The sequence below is a fragment of the Pinus tabuliformis genome, chromosome 9 (assembly GCF_031772625.1).
Source record: "Pinus tabuliformis cultivar Carrire ecotype Pingquan chromosome 9, CPIR1, whole genome shotgun sequence".
NCBI lineage: Eukaryota > Viridiplantae > Streptophyta > Pinopsida > Pinales > Pinaceae > Pinus > Pinus tabuliformis.
The window spans coordinates 1,392,695,435-1,392,714,259 of NC_142307.1; the positions used below are offsets into that span (position 1 = coordinate 1,392,695,435).

Below are 18,825 nucleotides of genomic sequence, written 5' to 3' on the forward strand. Positions count from 1 at the left end.
TTTTTACCAGTTTGAGTAGCATCAATTGACTGATCTAAGGGCTGAATAAGAGTTATTTAAGCTTCAACAATTTTGGTATGTGGTTCAATTACTGGAGTTTCCTTTGGAGGTCTCCGAGGACCAGGCATAGGCCTAAGATCATACCTCTTGTTTAACTCTACAATTAAAAATTCAGAGAAAACATGATATTTGGAGACTTGTGAAGCTTCCTGAACTTCTTGAACCTGATTTTGTTGTGAGAGAGGAATGATGGCTGTTTGATTGGAGGAAGAATCCATACTATTAATATCTTCAGTAACTGTCATAGTATTATCATAAGGTTGTTGATCATCTATCAATAGAGGAGTAGGAACCTGTTGATCATTGCTAGGTCTCTGAAGAATTTGTAGTGGTGGATTTCTTTTATATTGACCTTGATTTTGGTTTTTGGGTCTAGTAATTGTTTGTTGTATTGTCCTAGGCTGGGTCTCAATGTTTGAAATCTTGTTTGATAGGTTTCTAAGAAGAGATGTTATTTCATCTATTTTTGAATCTTCTGATTTAGTCTTAGAGGAACTAGAGGCTTCTTGAACAGATTTGAGTTTTCTTTGGGCCTTTTCTTCCTTAAGTTTTAAAGAAGTTGAGGCTGCCCTATTTGCTTCTACTTCTATAGCGTTTGTTTGCATATCTTCAAGAGTTCTTGAAGTTCTCTCTCGTAGCATAACAACAAAGTCATCATCAAAAGCTTTAGAAAATCTAGACTTAGCTGCTGCTACAGGGGGCTTACAATCAACAGGCATTTTGTGATAGAGTTTATTGAATCTTTTGATAAAATCTGATACTGGTTCACCGAAGTTCCTTTTAAGCTCTTCAAATTCTGTGAGGAAGTAAAGAGGATCCTTTTTCACACCCCATTGATTTTTAAATATGGTTGTAAGCTCTTCCCAATTTCTAATGGAAGCTGCTGGTAACTGTCTAAACCAAATCCTCACATTTCCTTCAAGTGACTGTACAAACAATCTCATATAAACATTTTCTTGTTCAATATTCATGTTGTCTGCAAAGTCTAGGAAAGCTTGAAGATGGTCCTCAGCTGAGGGACCAGTTTCTCCATTGTACTTGGGAAGGTATTTTAAGTATCCAGCTGGGAATGCATCAAGGTTATTAGGTAAGACTAAAGCAGCATGTCTAGCCCGTACAATAGGCCGGAAAGCCATGACAACAGGTGGTGTATGAGATGCTTGAGGTGTATGAGGTGCTTGAGGTGTATGAGGTTGTCTAGGTGGAGTATGAGGTGTTTGTGTGGATGTAGAGGATGAAGAAGAAGTAGAGGAAGAAGATGGTGATTTAGGGGTTGATGAACTAGTTGGAGGTAAAGGAGGAGATATCCTAAAAGACTTCAACGGAGTCTTAAGAACTAACTTTGGAACCTGTAAAGGAATACCATATTTTGCTTCAAAGAGAGGATTAGAATATATAGAAGTGGTCTCCTCAAGTTGTTCAGAAGAAGAAGCTTCAGGTCGATCAAAAATGGAAGGAAAATGATAGGTGGTTGGGGATATGAAATCTATGGGTTTATATTCTGGTAGATTAACACCCAAATCAGATTCAGTTTTAGGTGATCCTGATGGTAGTGTGGGTATTGGATGAGATTCTAATGAATGAATAAGGTATGCTAACTTAAAATCAACTCCTTTATCTAGAAGTTCAACAACCCTAGGTGATAAATGGGAGTAATCAGGATCAGATGGGATATTACTATAGGGGTCAAATGATTCTAATTCTTTAGATTGTAGGACTGAAGAGGAAGAAGAAGATGGTTGGTGTCCCCTTTTAGAACTGGCTTTTCTCAGAAGCCTTTCAGGATCTGACAGAGGACTAACTATGTCAGCTTCTGAACGAGATCTGGTATGTTTAAAAGGTGCCAGCTTGGGAGTGTGGAGTCGCCTAGGTGAATGATTTTAACCTTTCTAAACCTTTAATCACCTTTAAAGGAAAGAATGAATGAATATCGTTGTCCCAAGGGAAACTTAAATGAAATTCGAATCCTCGACAATGGCGCCAGTCTGATGTTGTACCTCTGAGATAGTAGTAGGTCAGCTACCAATGCCAAAGCATCTAAAATAATTGTTTTGGGGTTTTTGGTTTTAGTTTTGGAAGACCAATTAATGAAAACAGATGTAGAATTGAAATACTTAATCCTTTGGGTTATATTAATATCTCAGCAAAGGGTTGCTATAAGACTTTACACAATGATATAGATCAAAATAGTGGTGAGAAGAAGACAGAAAATAATATGATTATCATAGTTTCCAGACTTTAAAACAGAACAATAACAAGTAGGAAAGCCTTCTAAACTATGTTCCAAAGGTTCAAGGCAATATACTTAAGCTTACACAAGATGCTGATGATTTATTGATTAGAGGGGATTAGCTAAACATACAGTTCATTAATCCATTTTCTTAATAGATGATCACTTCGGGAGCTTATAGGAATAAATTGAGACATAATTATTCCTACCTAGATTTCTCTATAAGTCATATGCATATGAAGAAAAACATAATGATTGATAACTGGAAAAACTTACAAGATAACGCAAACTGTGTAAAACCGAATTCAGAACCCTCTGCTTTGTATTAAAGTTCCAGAAAGACTGAGTACATCAAGTGTTTACAAAAGCTTCCTTCAAAGGTGGCTTCCAGGTTCAAAGTAGAATTAACAGTCAAGACTTAACAAGCAATGAACAATGAATCTTGAACTTCGAACCCATAATAACTCGAGAAGAGAGTTATTTATACAATAATGAAACTAAGGAAATATCCTAAAACTAATTAAGATTTATTCTAGGAAAGGAAAGATCTTCGTGCAAGAAGATAGGGGCAGCTATTTGAACTGCTTCTTGCTGTCCCTTTTATTCAGGTTGTGCTGGCTTTACTGTTTGATATTTTGCCCCTTTAAGCTGCTTGATTGTTTGTATCCTTTACGCTGGTTAATTCATTCATTTGATCTTTCATTTGATACTCTTTAAACTCTGTGAATATCCTTTGACCCTGCTGAGTAGCCTTTACTGTGTTCTTTTTACCTTTACTGTGCATTTCAGGTTTTCACTGTGTTTTTCAACAGTAAATCCTTTTAGAATAATTTTTTTTTTTATTTTTTTTATTTTTTTTATTTTTTTTATTTTTTTATTTTTTAATTTTTTTTTATTTTTTTATGTCACATGGTAAAATAATTTGATATGGTCTTTGTATTTGTCTTCCAACTGTATGCAAATTTTTTCCTTTGTAAGCCTGAAACATGAGCCTTTACCTACAAAACACAAAAACTGTTAAGAAAAACATAGGTGACAGAGAAGGTCTTCAATGGCTTTATAGAGGTTGAAGGATATTGGAAGGGGTCCAGATCGTATCGGAAGGTAAAATGATGGTTTTATTAGTCTCAAAGGCTTTATGGAGGTTTCACTGTGAAAACATATAAAACAGAGCAAAATGGTGATTTTTGCGATTAAACGGAGAAACAACTTTCTTTTTGAAATATGGGGTGAAGTGAACAGTGCCTATTTTGTCATTATGCGGGAGACAGTTTTGGTTTCCATTGCACCGCTTATAAGGCGTGGGCGGTTTTGGGAGGGGGTCACCCGAAATGATTTGAGCTTGACACGTAGCAAGGGAGGTCAGTGGAATACCGCTTTTCGGGTGGGTAAAGCTCGGACAAAGAGCCAACCTGAAATCACTGAGGGTCGTGGATTTGAATGGATTTTGATCGAATGGTGGTGGAGCGAAAGAGCAGTGCAGAGGGAAGAGGAAAGAGCAATGGAGGGGCCTAGCGGTTAATTATGGCGGCAATGGGCTTTATTATGGTTAAAAACCCAGATTAGCGGTGTTTTATGTTTAAACCATAAAAACATTTTAACAAAGAAATCCTTCACAAAATAGATATGGCGGACTTGAAATAATATGAATGCGGGCGGATAAATGGTATCGGGTCTGGGTTCATCGCATATCGCAATTGGGGTTTAGCGGAGGAAGGCCCATCGCAAAGGAATGCGATTGGGGCCAGACACAATATGGAAATAAAACATGAAATATATTTGTGTCGGGTCCGGGTTCCCATCGCAATCAGAGATCACAATGGTAGAGGGTAATGCTTTAGCGGGACTTGCGATGAGGGGCGGATGCAATATGGGTATGAATTATAATATATATTTGGGTCGGGTCCGGGTCCATCGCAATCACATATCGCAATGTGGGGAGAGTGTATGCACGTTGAAAGGTTTGCGATGCGATATTTCATGGAATACATAGTTTTATTATAAAACTTATGGTTTCGGGGAATTTTATAAAGGGAGTTAATATATACGAGAAAATGGGACTTTTAGGGGTTTAATACTATAGATTAGTGTTAATATGAAAATATGAGTGGAAAAGGGGAAATATATGAAATATGATGCAGAAAGGGGAAATACACTAAGTATAATGTTTTTTAATAAATTATTCGCCTTCACACACACACACACACACACACACACATATCAATACTTAGGCTAAACAACTTTTGTGGGTTTTTGGGTAAAAGGGGATTTTACATGGGGTTTTCACTTTTCCTAGGTAAAAAGGATTTTAACCTTAGGAAAAGGGATTTTTATGGAAAATGAATGAATATGAATGTATGAAGGTGGGAAGGGGAAATTAGTGAATATAGGGATGAATGGAGATGAATGGGAAGTTAATTAATTGATCTTGTAGACCTTCATTTGCTTTGTGTAATTGCCTCATGGACATAACATGATAAATGTACATTTTGTCCAATCAATAATCAAATTTCTGCAACCTTTCTTCTACTTACCCTTTGCTTATCCTATCATTTTTTCTTCACTTAATGGGTGCATTTAAGCTAGCAAACCCTTTTCCTTTCTTTTTATTTTACAAAAGCAAACTATCTAATTCTAACCTTATAACATCAAGGGCTCAAATTAAACTGATGAACACCTTATTATTCTCTACCTAACTACTGATCTGCCAAGATTAAACAGTTTGGCCAGATCTTTATTCTCTAACTATAACATCAAATTTAAAGCATGAAGTAGTCAAGATTAAACAGTTTGACTGTCATGGGTTGTGGCATTTATGACAAGCTGTACACAACCATTATTTCACAGAAACAATAGTAGTGGCATTTAGACTTGCTCACTTTCAGAGTTTATTGTTTTTTTTTCTTTCTAACCTAACATTTTATTTTTGTCTTTATTTTTTAAGGCATCTAACCTAACATTTTCTTTGATATAGACATCATCATCAAGATTTTTCAAAAACATTTTATTCACTATTGTTATGTCCATAACCTAACTTAACATTTTTTTAAAATTTATTTATTTATTTTTTGACTATTTTATTCTATCTTATCAAAACCAGAAAATGCTACAACAATATGCTCTTCAAAAGAGATGTAGAGAGGCAGAGTTATGGGATTGGAAAACAATTAAAGTGTTTTTTAGGCTCCTAATTTGTCTAGTGATATTATATGGGCGTGAATTGTGGGCTAGCAGCGTCCCTGTGTTAAACTGGGAAAAAATTGAGAAAATCAAAAAACGCTTGATCATGATCAAGTTTAAAATAAAAAGTTCAGTTTCTTGTGAGATAATGCTGAGTGAAACAGGAGCAACTTCTATCGAAGCAATTGCTATGGTGCGTCTCATAAGGTATATTCAGAGAATTGAGCAAATGGGAGAAGGTAGATGGCCTAAAGTTATCTTCAATGAAGGAATGAGTGAAAGAAAGAAATCATGGATGAGATAAAACAACAAATGGATGCAAAAATGGAATATTTACATCAATGCATGTCCCACAAATAGCAAGGATCTGAAGAGTTATGTTATAGAGAAGTTTCGTAAGCATATATGGGGAAAAGAGTTGGGTAGAAAGAAGAAGAACTATGTTCAAGAATTCAACTCCACATGTGATCTCCAACAAAAATAGTACATTGGAGCTAACATTCCATGGAGAGCAAAGATTCTTATTGCTCAATTAAGAACTAACTCGCATCAATTACGATGCAAAACAAGTCGGTGGAAAAGACCTAAAGAAGCTTGGGAAGAGCGGGTGTGTACTTTTTGCACTTCTAGGGCAATGGAATTGGAAAAACATTCCATTTTGCAATGTGATGCTTTCAGAGACATCAAATATAGTTACAACAATATGTTAACATCGGTTCCTTAGCATTGTCTTTTCAGTGAGGGGACTGTTAGAAGGTTGGGTCAGCTCATCATTAATTTAAATAATAAGAGGATTGAATTGAAAAAGGCAAAAAGCAGAGAAACTAGTGGTCCCATAAACTATAGCTAGTCTCGTGGACGTTAAAATTTCATTCATACATGAAAGTACTCTAAAAGGACATTTTTAGGTTTAATTATTATAACCTTTATTTTGTCATTCCCAATGCCATTCGAAATAAAATCTCAATAGCATATTAACATTAACATTATAAGAACTCCTTACCATAATAAGAATAACTTTAAAAATAAGTTAAAATCTTAAATTTTAGAATAATCACTTTAATTCATAGCTTCAAGAATCGCAATGGTCCCATAAATTATAACTAATCTCATGGACGTTAAAATTTCATTCAAAATTCCATTCATACATGAAATTACTTTAAATGATTTTTTAAATTTAATTATTATAACCTTTATTCTATTAACATTAACATTATAAGAATTCCTTACCATAATAAGAATAACTTTAAAAATAAGTTAAAATCTTAAATTTTAAAATAATCACTTTAATTCATAGCTTCAAGAATCGCAACGGTCCCATAAATTATAGCTAATCTCATGGACATTAGAATTTCATTCAAAATTCCATTCATACATGAAATTACTCTAAATAATATTTTAAATTTAATTATTATAATCTTTATTTTATCAACATCCCCCTCCAATAAAATCTCAATAAAATATTAACATTACCATTATAAAAACTCCTTACCATAATAAGAATAACTTTAAAAATAAAAAGAATAACTTTAAAAATAAGTTAAAATCTTAAATTTTAGACTAATTACTTTACTTCACAGCTTCAAGAATCGCAACGATCAATGCAATTCGAAATATAAAAACTCCTTACCATAATAAGAATAACTTTAAAAATAAAAAGAATAACTTTAAAAATAAGTTAAAATCTTAAATTTTAGACTAATTACTTTACTTCACAGCTTCAAGAATCGCAACGATCAATGCAATTCGAAATAAAATATCAGTAGCATATTAACATTAACATTATAAGAACTCCTTACCCTAATAAGAATAACTTTATAAATAAGTTAAAATCTTAAATTTTGGAGTGATTTCTTTAATTCACAGCTTCAAGAATCGCAACGGTCACTTCAGGTCATAGCTTCAACGATCACAACCTTTCCAGTAATACACTGCAAAAGGACAAAGAGCAATATACAGCTGGTGCTTTGATTGCCTTTCCTCTCAATCAAAACTTGGTATATTCTTTATTGAGAATCCAGCATTTGAAATATGGTCACGCGTCCTGGCAACCAGTATAAAAAACGTTGCACCCCAACCAGATTTCGGGAGAATTAGATGCTGACTCTCGATTGAAGTTTCTTTTGATAATTGCATCTTTTAAAGGTTACGCGCTTAACATGGCGACCCGGCTAATGTATTTGATAATAAATGTTAAGATTCACCTTTCACCAGCTTCCCTAACTCAGGTATTTGTCACTTTACTCAATCTCATATTTTCAAAACATCCGCTAATTAATTTTTCAAACGTTATCGGGCTGGAGAAGTTGCAGCCCATTCTCCCCTAACTTATTTCCCGCTGCACTGCAAAATATTGTTTATCATACAGAGATATCCTACTGATATCTGGCCCCAATGGCATCATCCTTACCTTTGCCACTAAACCCACACTTTCCTTCAATCCCATCACATTCTCCCACTCCCACTTCGTCTACGGCCTCATCACGTATCAGGTGTTTAGCAGTGACATTGGGCGTGGGAATTGGAATTAGCCTGTCCGTGGTTCCCCAGCTTGCAGAGCAGAGAAGTTGGGTGGTCCAAAGTCTGCTTGACGTTTGCACTCAAAAAAGAAGGGCACCCTCCTATTTTTGGGGCCCCTTAGCCTGTTTGTCATTGGCCACGGACATTGTTGACACTGAGAAAACTAAAACCATTGTGGAACCCATCACTGGGGTATCTTTCCCATCCATGTTGGATGAAACCAAGCAGCTTGCAGGAGTTGGAGTGAGAAGGACGAGCATGGTCGGCCTCAAGAGCATCCATGTATATGCATTTGGTTAGCTTATTCTAATCGCCGCATTTTTCTTATATAATTTCAGGTTTGAATGCAATTTGATATTTTGTTCGATCCTACAGTTTGTATTTTTGGTTGATGGTGAACTTGTCTTCTCTATGTGCATACTCCATGAGAAATGGGAATATTGCTTAATCAAATGCACTTGGACAGCCATAATAAGCTCTAGCTCCTTGATGTGAGCTTCTAATATGGCTTTGTCTGCCCTCTTCAAAAATAGAAGCTCTTCAACACAAAGAGGCAGACTGACGAGCTCGTACCGTTTCCACTCTTTTGAGAGACTTTGTTGGACCTGTTGTGCGGTCGATTTGGGGAGTGTCCAGTGTAACCGCAATAAGCAAAATTATAAGCTGATAAAATGCTGTGATCTAAAATTTATTTGCTGCCTGTTTAACCTTGTTGTGCCCCTAGCACAACGAAATAAGTGTATGACAGATGAGATGATCTCTCCATAGTCCATGGTGTTTGTTAAGGTGCATCAATCAGTTTAATTCGTTATTAATGTCAATTTATGTGGTTAGCTAAGTCGCATGACACTGGTATTGATGCTTTTCGGTAGCATGAGGGTATTCTCATCTGTGGGGCAAGTGAGCTAAGTGACGGGCCATTGCACTCGTAGATCCCGGTATTCTGATAACCCATGACATTTTGATAACCCATGGTATAGACGCATTGTATTGCATCCTTTGGAAAAGTATAAGTACAAGGTTGAGCGATTCATTCTTGTGGTTGGCAAGAGAGCATCTTGTGGAGGAGAAGGTCAAGTAGGCCTCAAACCCCTTGAGTGCTGAGAGGGCCCGTGGAAGGTGGTCGATAAGAGAGCATCTTGTGGAGGGGAAGGCTGAGAGGGTTGAGAGGGTCGAGCAGGGTAGAGAGGGTTTGTGGAGGGCCAAGAGGGTCAACACTCGAGAGGGCTTGTGGAGGGCTAAGCAAGGTTGAGAGGCCTTGTGGAGGGCCAAGTTGGGTCTAGAGGGCTGAGGTATTTTGATAACTCATGGTATATAGCCATTGTATTGCACCCTCTGGGAAAGTATAAATACAAGGGTGAGTGATTCATTCTTGTGGTTGGCAAGAGAGCATCTTGTGGCCTTAGACCCCTTGAGGACCTATGGAAGGTGGTTTTCAAGAGAGCATCTTGCTAAGGAGAAGGCTGAGTAGGCCTCAGACCTGAAGAGGGTCTATAGGGCCTGTGGTGGTTGGTAAGATAACATCTTATGGAGAAGGCTGAGTAGGCCTTAGACCTCTTGAGGGCCAAGAGGGCATGTGGAAGGTGGTTTGCAAGAGAGCATCTTGTTGAGGAGAAGGTTGAGAGGGCCTATAGAAGGCCAAGAGGGTTGAGAGCACTTGAGGAGGGTTGAGAGGGCCTTTGGAGGGCCAAGAAGGCCTAAGCATGAGCACAAAGACTTGTAGGGGCACAAGATTTTGAGAGAGAGATTCTCTCAAGTAAGCAAAAGATTTTCATGAGTAATATTGTAGGTTTGCTGTGAGTGAGATACTTGGTTGTGCCGGGTTTGAGGAACACAGAGCAACAAAACAAATCTAGATCAACAGAGCATAGAGCAACAAAATAGATCTACATAAGCCAGATCGAGGACAAATTTAGGGCTTTGATCTGCTGGATTAGATCCAGGGTAGTTGTTATATACATAATTTCCTCGAGGGCCATTATCTGTTGTACGGGAACCCTAGATTCTTGTTAAAGGAGGAATAGGAATAAGAATTGTGTTTTGGGTTTGAAATTTTGTGTTTATTGTGCATGATCTAATTGTCGGTTTGATAAGTTTTCTTGTGTTAAATTTGTTTTTGGTTAGACAGATCAATGTGTTTTAGTTCATTAATTGTGTAAAGTTAATAGGAAGATGTTACCAGATCTAGTGTGTGTGCACACTAAGTTTAGTGCCCAAAATTTAACATGTTATTAGTGCATGATCTTTGAGAAGGGTAGTTGGATCTGAGATTTGCACGGGTGACAACTCTGAGAGGGAGCTGTAGGAATTGTTGTAGGTAGGAGCAGTGTTTTAAAGAACCATGCCAAGAGAGTTGGCTAAGTATGTTAGATTGCTTGTATAGGCCGTGAAGGCTAGGATCAATGAGCCTAGTGAGACATGGAGCAAATTGTTAACCTCAGGAATTGTGGACAGTTGCAACTTGGTGCGTAGACAAAGAGAATGGATGAAAGATTCATCCGTCAAATGTGCTAGGATCTTGAGACGAGATCAACACAAGAGAAAGAGAGATTCATTATAATCCAGTTGTGAATGTCTTGTGAAGATATCTAAGCTTGGAGGGTCGAGTAAGGGCTAAATTGGTTCTTATGATAGGAAAGGAGCTGAGAAGGCATGATCGATATGTTGATTTTCCACGACACTCAAAGATCTGGTTTAGGTCTTAAAGTCTCTGATACAAACACACTCAAATGCCATAACAATACTACTTTGAATAGCGAAATAACACACATCAATGAATCAACTAGCGCACATGACAATTTTTAACTTTTTCAAACCCACTACTTGTTATATTACAATCTAGAATACAACAGTCTTAGGGCTGCCGTACCAGGGATCATGGCCCTTACATACAACCCTGATATAAGGACACAACTAGGGCTTGGTGTCAGTCACTTTGACCACCAATCTACCCTGAACAAAGTACACTTGATCTACTCACTAATGTGGCGCCCTACAACCCTTTCAATCTACGTGCCTTGAACACATCTGGCAGGTCCTCTTACCTTCCCATCTGCTGATCACTGCAACTACATCTTTAGCTGCTCAGCTTGCCACTATCAATGATCACAACTCCTTTTGTGTCACTGAACTTTGGCTCATCGATCTGCCCATTAGTAGCCCTCTTGTTCCATTAGGATGACTGCTCATTGGGTCTTTCAAAACTACCCTCTTTTCACTGATGTCTGCCCATCTATAGCTCCTAAACTAGGGCTCCAACAATCTGCCTCCTAGCAACCCCTGGTTCATTTCATGACACTGAACTTGAGGTCTTTTCTTCACTGCATTTTGTATATGAAGATCATTGTTCACAATTCCTTTGTGAACAATACTTAGCCTTCCAGATCTGCCCACTTGTTGTCTCTTGGTTGCTCAAAGAATGACAAATCTAGGGTTTGCTTCATTTGCCCTCTTCTCTCTGGAATACCTCCTGCATTTACAGATCTAGGGTTTGTACAACCTACCCTCTAAACATCCTTTCAATTCCTTTGAAGGACTGCTTCTTAGGGTATTCATAACTTCCCTCATAACTGTCACAAGGCTGCTTCTTGTTGACACTACTAGGGCACAAATAGATTCGTTGTTCAAACTCTTGAACAAACTTCATCTTCCTTTCTCATGCGAGCCCTTCTCTTTGTCCTTACATCTCAGACTTCTGCCCACAATGGAGAGTCACTCTACCTCCCTTCCTAGGGTCTCAACGTTCCTCATTTATCACCGATCTAGGCCGCTATTTCTCTGATATTTTGGATTGGCTTAAGGGTCTCTTTCTGCATAGCAATAGGTCCTTATCTAGGGCACAAGATCTGCTGCACTAAAACCTAGGAAAAACCCTCCATCTCTAGGCATCTAATCAACTTGAGGAACAAATCAACCATACTTCATTTAGACGTCCAGAACTGTCCTGAAGTAGATCCCTGATCTGTGCGCAATTGAGGTATTTCGACCCTCCATAGGGCTCCTGAATTAGCTAAAGTATGGCCCTAAACTTCGGCGAACTTTGCTCCTCTTCAAGTATGTGGCATCCCTTCATATAGGCATTACACACTTGCACTGGTACACCAAGGAGTGCGACCCCTTCTTGCAAGAGGTTAGGCCTTACGACCCTCTAATCTTCCACTCACAGGAGCCTCGACGTTATCCTTTTGACTTGTACTATTGCGGCCTATTACATAGAGATATACTGCCAAGTCTAGTGCCCAGAACTCCCTTTCCAACTCGCAACATGATGCCTAATGCGGCCAACTCCAAGATAATCCTTTGTTCTATTTCTTCACTTGGATAAGCATCTATAGGGCCTGTGTCTGCCTTAGATCTAATCCTCCTCTTGACCAAAATGCTCGTGATGGATTACTTGGCCTCCCTTGTAGCCCTTCCAAGATCAACCTCCTTTTGGACTACATCTTGTTGAGAAATCCAGGGGCAACTAGATGAGGTGATTTCTCTTACTTTGATAACTACTTGTAATGTATTTTTACTTAACTTGATTATCTTCTTCTTTCACTTGATTATAGTTAGTGTTCTTATCATCAAACAACTACCAAACAATAAAGAATAGTGAGACAAGAGGACACAAGATATAGGCTATCAGCCAGGGCCAAAACCTATCCCGTTGAGAGGAAAACCCACAAGAACTCTTCTCTTCTTATAGAACTTCATTTGACGAATTCCAATACCTATGACCCTTGACCAAAACCCTTCCGAGACAAAGTCAAACATCTCCTTGAAGCACTTCCTTTTCTCAAAGTCAACCCAAGTCAAACTTGCCTTGTAGTAGCTTCAAATTCTCCTTTGACCACCAAGACTTCCAGACCTGCAACTTGACTGCAATTTTGACCTGTAATTCTCGTCCTTCTTCAGCGTCTGCAACCTCACACGTGTGGGTAGTTTAGGGAAAATTTATGAGGTTTCTTTCCTTCGCTTGCTTTGGATCTCTTTTCTTATGAATTCGACTTCCTCTTATTACCTTTTGAATGTCGATTTCGGTTCCTTTTGGAGGTCTGCAATAATGCACTTCAGAAAACCCTAGTTGCAGTCACACGTGTGAGAGATTTGGTTCCAAAACAAACTTCTAAACCTTCGTTCTTCCTTCCTTTAGTATCTCCTCTCCCTTGCTACCTATCCCTTGTCTTCTTGTGCATTTATTGAACTTCTTTATGCTTGATATCTCCACTCCAAATGAGGCCAAGGTCTGCCTTATATATAGGCTTCTTAAGGTGGTCGAACAATCCTTCTGATAGTCCTACTTGTCACTTTGAGAGTTGACTTGATCTCCCTTGAAGGCTGACTTGTTGTAGCATGTTTGAATTGTCTTAGGAGGGTCTTTTATGATTCAAATAACTTTTCTTTACAATATGTAACATGCCCAAAAAGGTCTTCCATACATGACAACGACTCTTTATGACTTGTTGATTCAAAGACAAGTCCTAGAAGCACTCAATGGGTGCTTGACCTATAAATCAAATAACCTTGAGTATGAAACCCATGCCTCAAGAATGACAATAATAATTTTATTTTTCTCTTTACATCAAATACATAAAATCATGATTACATATGTCATTATGAAGACCGAACCTAGTTACATATTTCAACACTCCCTCTTAACTAGGGAGGTATTCATAATCCATACAAGGTACTTGGACATTCTCAAATTGAATAATTCTCATAAGAAGAGTCAGATTGGTAAGCCATCTCATAAGCTACTTCCTTAGCTTATGCTAGAGCATCTCATCATACCAACCAACATTGTCACATAGCAAGTCCTTGACTAACAACTCTATCTCTCCACAAGATTAGAGCACAATGTTGGCAAGACCAATCACTGATAGACACCATCATCATTGTCTGTCAAGGCACATACCCCACCTAGGTTTTCACAAGGTATGTCCTTTTAGAACAATTCCTATCTTGGAATAACACATCTTCAAGGAATTTCCTCTTAGACTACTCTTACCTATTGGATGCCCTACCACATCCTCAAAGAGTATCAGAAACAATCTCAGATGCTTACTCAATCCTCCATTCTTTCTTCACAACATGAAGACAATAATGATGTGTCTATATCTCCCTTTCAACTAGGGAAGATATTCTCATTCCTATAAATTGAAAATACCAAAGCTCCCTCTTACCCATGGACTTGTCCAAGCTCCCTCTTAACTAGGGACTTGTTACCAACAACAACTATCTGCTTTTTGGTGGAGATCATGGTCCTATCATCTACTTGTAGGGCTCCTCCTTTCGATGTCATGGAATTCATCTTCTTCTTTATGGAGCCTTCATCTTCTAGATTTTCTTGGTAGGGAATTGACCATCCATCATATTCCTTACAACGAACCATAGTGTTGAACCAATATTCATATCATCCTTCTTTGCATCAGAAAGTGATCTTCTAGTCCACATCTGGCTTTTCTTCACATAGCTACTTCTTCCACATCATGTTTCTTTCAGGATCTTCCATCCATTCCCATGAGTACTAGTTGTAGGTGACATCTACAACTCTATTTCGGTAGCTCTATTTTAACCAGTGTTGCAGGAAGCGCCCCCCCCCCCCCCGGATCCTAGGCCGGAATCGCGTCCCGTACGGAAGCGTTCCGGAAGCGCGATTCCATTTTTTCCGAAGCGCGATTCCGCATTTTTTATGCGCTTCCTGGTTTTTGAGAAGCGTTGGCCCCGAAGCGCGCTTCGGAGGGCGCTTCGGGCCTCCGGAAGCGCCACGCTTCGGGCCCGGAAGCGCACGCTTCACGAGCGCTTCCGAAAAATCCGCGCGGGCTAAGGAATGACACTTCATTTTTTTTAATTTTTTTTAAAAGTTAACTTAACTTAGCAATGAGGGGGTGGGTTAGGGTGAGTTTAGGGTGAGTTTAGGTGAGGAATGAAAAGCATAAAGCTCCCATTCATTCCTCATTTTCTCACTTTGAGTTTATGAGAGTTGGAGAAGAGAAGAGAGGAGAGGAGAAGAGAAGAGAGGAAAGGAGAGGAGAAGAGAGGAGAGCTTGGAGGAGTGAAGAAGGAGGAGCTAGGAGAAGGAGGAGGAGCTTGGAGCAAGAGCTTGGAGGACTTCATCTACAAGAGCTAAAGAGGTAAGTTCAAACCCCAAACTCCCTTGTTTTTTTGAAAAAAAAATTGTATTTTTCTCCTCCCTCTCCTACTCTTTCCCATTGTTTCTACTTGCTCCTTTATTTACAGGTTGTCCACCACCTATATCCATATTCCAAGATGGTGTTCTTTTGGCTTCTATGTATCATTCCACTCTTGGTTTTAATGATGGCAAGGGTGAGGAATAGAAGGGAAGAGGAAGGGGATGAACTTGGTCCTAATAGTAGTGACCCAATGTATGATGAGGAGGAAGGGTTTGAAGAGGAAGGGGATGAACTTGAAGGGGACACTGAAGCACAAGATGGGAAAGGTACATCAACACCCTTGTGGAACTATGTGACCAAACTTGATGGGGGAAAGGGTGGTGGATCTTACAAATTTGTGTGCCCTCATGGTTGTCATGGAGGAAAACCATATTGTGGTTCATATACCCGTCTGAGGAGGCATCTTTGTGGGGTGCTGGACAGTGATGAAAAAAAGGGTTCTGTGGGGGTACAAATTTGCCCAAACATTTCAACTGAAGAAAGAAGAAAATACATCCAAATAGAGATGGCTGCACAACAAAAAAACAAGAAACAAAAAACTCATTCTGATTCAAGTGCAACCTCTAAATTTGGTAGTTGCCCATCTCCTCATGGTACTTCTGCAACCTCTGGAGGTAGAAGAACAATAGGGGATTTCCTTAATGTTGCTGGGAGGGATGATGTGGATGGAAAGATAGTCCGTTTTCTTTGTGCTTGCGGTGTACCATTCAATGTGCTTCGCTCTCCCTATTGGCATGACATGGTAAAGGCCATCAATGAAGCCCCAAAAGGATACAAGGCCCCCAACTATGAGAAAGCTAGAACAGTGTTATTAGAAAGAGAAAAAGCTAAGGTTCAAAGAGCTTTGACACGTTTTACACATGAGTGGGTGGATTCTGGGGTATCCATTGTATCAGATGGGTGGACAAATATTAGAAACCAACATTTGATAAATGTTCTTGGTGTTTCTTCTAGTGGTGCAGTATTTATTGCATGTCATGACTCCTCCTCCATCAGTGCAACTGCACAAAACATTGCAGATCTCCTATTGAAATCAATCAAAGATGTTGGTCCGAATAATGTGGTTCAAGTGATCACAGATAATGCAGCAAATTGTAAGGCAGCAGGAAAAATTATTGAGCGTACTCATCCACACATCTTTTGGTCTGGGTGCCTGGTTCACACATTGAACCTTTTGATGCATGATATTGTGAAACACAAAGATTGTGGGTGGATTGCTGAGGTTTACAGGAAAGGGAAGCAGCTCATTAAATTCATCACAGGGCATACAAGGGTAAACTACTTCTATGGCACTTTCTCCAAGTTGCAATTGCTTAAAATTGCAAAGACAAGATTTGCTAGTTATTACCTCACCTTTAGGCGGCTAGTGAGGGTGAGACAAGCTTTAACTAATCTGGTGTGTGCTGAAACATGGGATGAAATTAACACTGACACAGATGGTGCTAATGCAGTCAAGGACACTGTTCTTGACAGTTACTTTTGGTCACAGGTTAAATATGTTTTGCAATTCACCAAACCAATTTATTACATGATCAAGTTTGCAGATTCAGATCGACCAGTAATTGGGGAGGTGTATGAGCAAATGGATAGCATGTTGGGGCAGATTAAAGACATTGTTGAGCCTAGAGATACCACCTTGTACAATTATATTCGTGTAGAGGTGCAAAACCGATGGGAAATGCTAAATATTCCATTGCATGCATTAGCATATGTTTTGACACCTAAATACTATCATCCATCATGGCTTTCAACACCAGCACCTGGGGGGGGAAGCAGGAAAAAACCACACCAAGATAGAGAGGTTCACGAAAAATATATGGCTGCATTGAGTAAATTAATCCCTGATGAGGAGGAGGCTGCATTGGTATGGAGACAGGTGAGCAACTATACGCTCAACACTGGTCCATTTGGGAGCATGCATGCAATTCAAGATCGAGAGACTTTTTCTGCTCTTGAGTGGTGGAACATGCATGGAGGGGGTACTCCACTTCTACAGAGTTTGGCGTTGCGGGTGCTATCACAGGTGGTAAACACTTCTTCTGCAAAGAGGTGTTGGAGCTCTTATTCTTTCATCCACAGTGTTAAAAGGAACAGGTTGAATTTAGACCGGGTAGAGAGCTTGGTTTATGTTCATTACAACTTGCGATTGTTGTCCCATTACTGTGAGGATGCAAAGTCTAATAAAGACTTGTTGATTTGGGACAAGAATCCAGAGGAGCCCAATTTGGAGGATGGAGTGTTGCGACTAGAGCAATTAGAGGATGCTCTTATCCAGGTATGTCCATTGTGGTATGAATTTTCCAATTTTCCCTTATAAAGCATTTCTCTAATTCATGTTTTTAATTTTTTTGTTAACTAGTGTTTTTTTTTTTTTTGCATGAATTTTTTGAGCGATTCTAGGATGATGATGACCGTGTTGATATGCCACCACCCCCACCCCCATCTGGTCCCTTGGTTCCTAGGTTCCATGGTTCAACACCAACAGCAGGGGGTTCTTCTTCATCAGTTTCAGTGCCACGACTTACACAGGGACCATCTTCTTCATTGCCACCACGTGGAGGCCCGCCATCACGTTCTATTCGTGGTGGAAGGAGGAGAGATTAGTAGATATATTCACAATCTACTACTTTTTGTCATAGATTACTCATTAGACTTGTAGACTTGTGAATTTGAATTTTGAACCTTTTTGGCTTGGCGGTGACCAAGTGACATATTTTGTAAACATTATTATTTGAATTTTGGACATGACAAATGTTGACAGTTGCTCACTTGCTAGATAAATCATAATATGCTCTATGTTTTATGTTTTATAATATGCTTAAATGTTTTATGTTTTATAATATGCTTAAAAATTTGATGTATGTTTGTAATAGCTAGAATATAGATGATTGTTGTACATACTAGTAACTACAATGGAATCATGGATGCCATATCTATCTTGATTTATGCAAAAATATGCATGTTTTCATGTCTTCTACAATTAATTTGGTATTTGGGATGTTTGTTTTGAGTATAAATGCAAAAAAATATAAAAAATATATATATATATATAGCAGACGCTTCCGCGGACGCTTCGCTTCCTAGATTTTTGGAAAATGACGCTTCCGCGCTCCCGCTTCCGCTTCGCTCCCGCTTCGTGCAACATTGATTTTAACCCAACCAAATGTTGTTCAAAAATAAAAAATGAACATAAAATCAAAGTTACCTTTTATGACGATCTTTCATCACAACATCTGCTTCTTGCAACATCAACATCTTGCACATTCATAAACAAGTCTCCAAGACTTTCAATGTCAAGGCTCTCCTTTCTTTACAGACTTGATCAAAGTCTTCATATCTTCTCTATGGAGATGTCATAGCTAATGTTGATCACTTATCTTATCTTATGTGAATATAGTTGCATCTTTTACGAACTCTTCTTCCTTTCTTCACATATTGTTCCCCAAGAACTTCTATACATAGTTCCTTCATCTTTGTCAACCACCTCATATTCCATATGAGGTCATATTATGTTGATTTCATCTTATCAATATGTGAACTAGTTCAAGGTATATGCCTTCATGCATATTTCTAAAGGAAGAGATCCTTCTTCTTCAATCATGCTCATGAGATAGAGCATTCAACCATGCTATCGCAACTATATGATGACATGACTTA

At 38.7% G+C, this 18,825-nt stretch overlaps 1 protein-coding gene across 1 annotated transcript in view; it reads left to right on the plus strand.

Moving 5' to 3' along the window:
• The first annotated feature begins 7,704 nt into the window (after positions 1-7,704).
• LOC149153723 (fatty-acid-binding protein 1-like) overlaps positions 7,705-18,825 on the plus strand; it is a 126,663-nt gene continuing 115,542 nt past the window's right edge. The window contains exon 1 of the mRNA XM_089440003.1: positions 7,705-8,285. Within this exon, the coding sequence (XP_089296129.1) occupies positions 7,865-8,285 (421 nt within the window). The 5' untranslated portion in view covers positions 7,705-7,864. The remainder of the gene's footprint in view (positions 8,286-18,825) is intronic.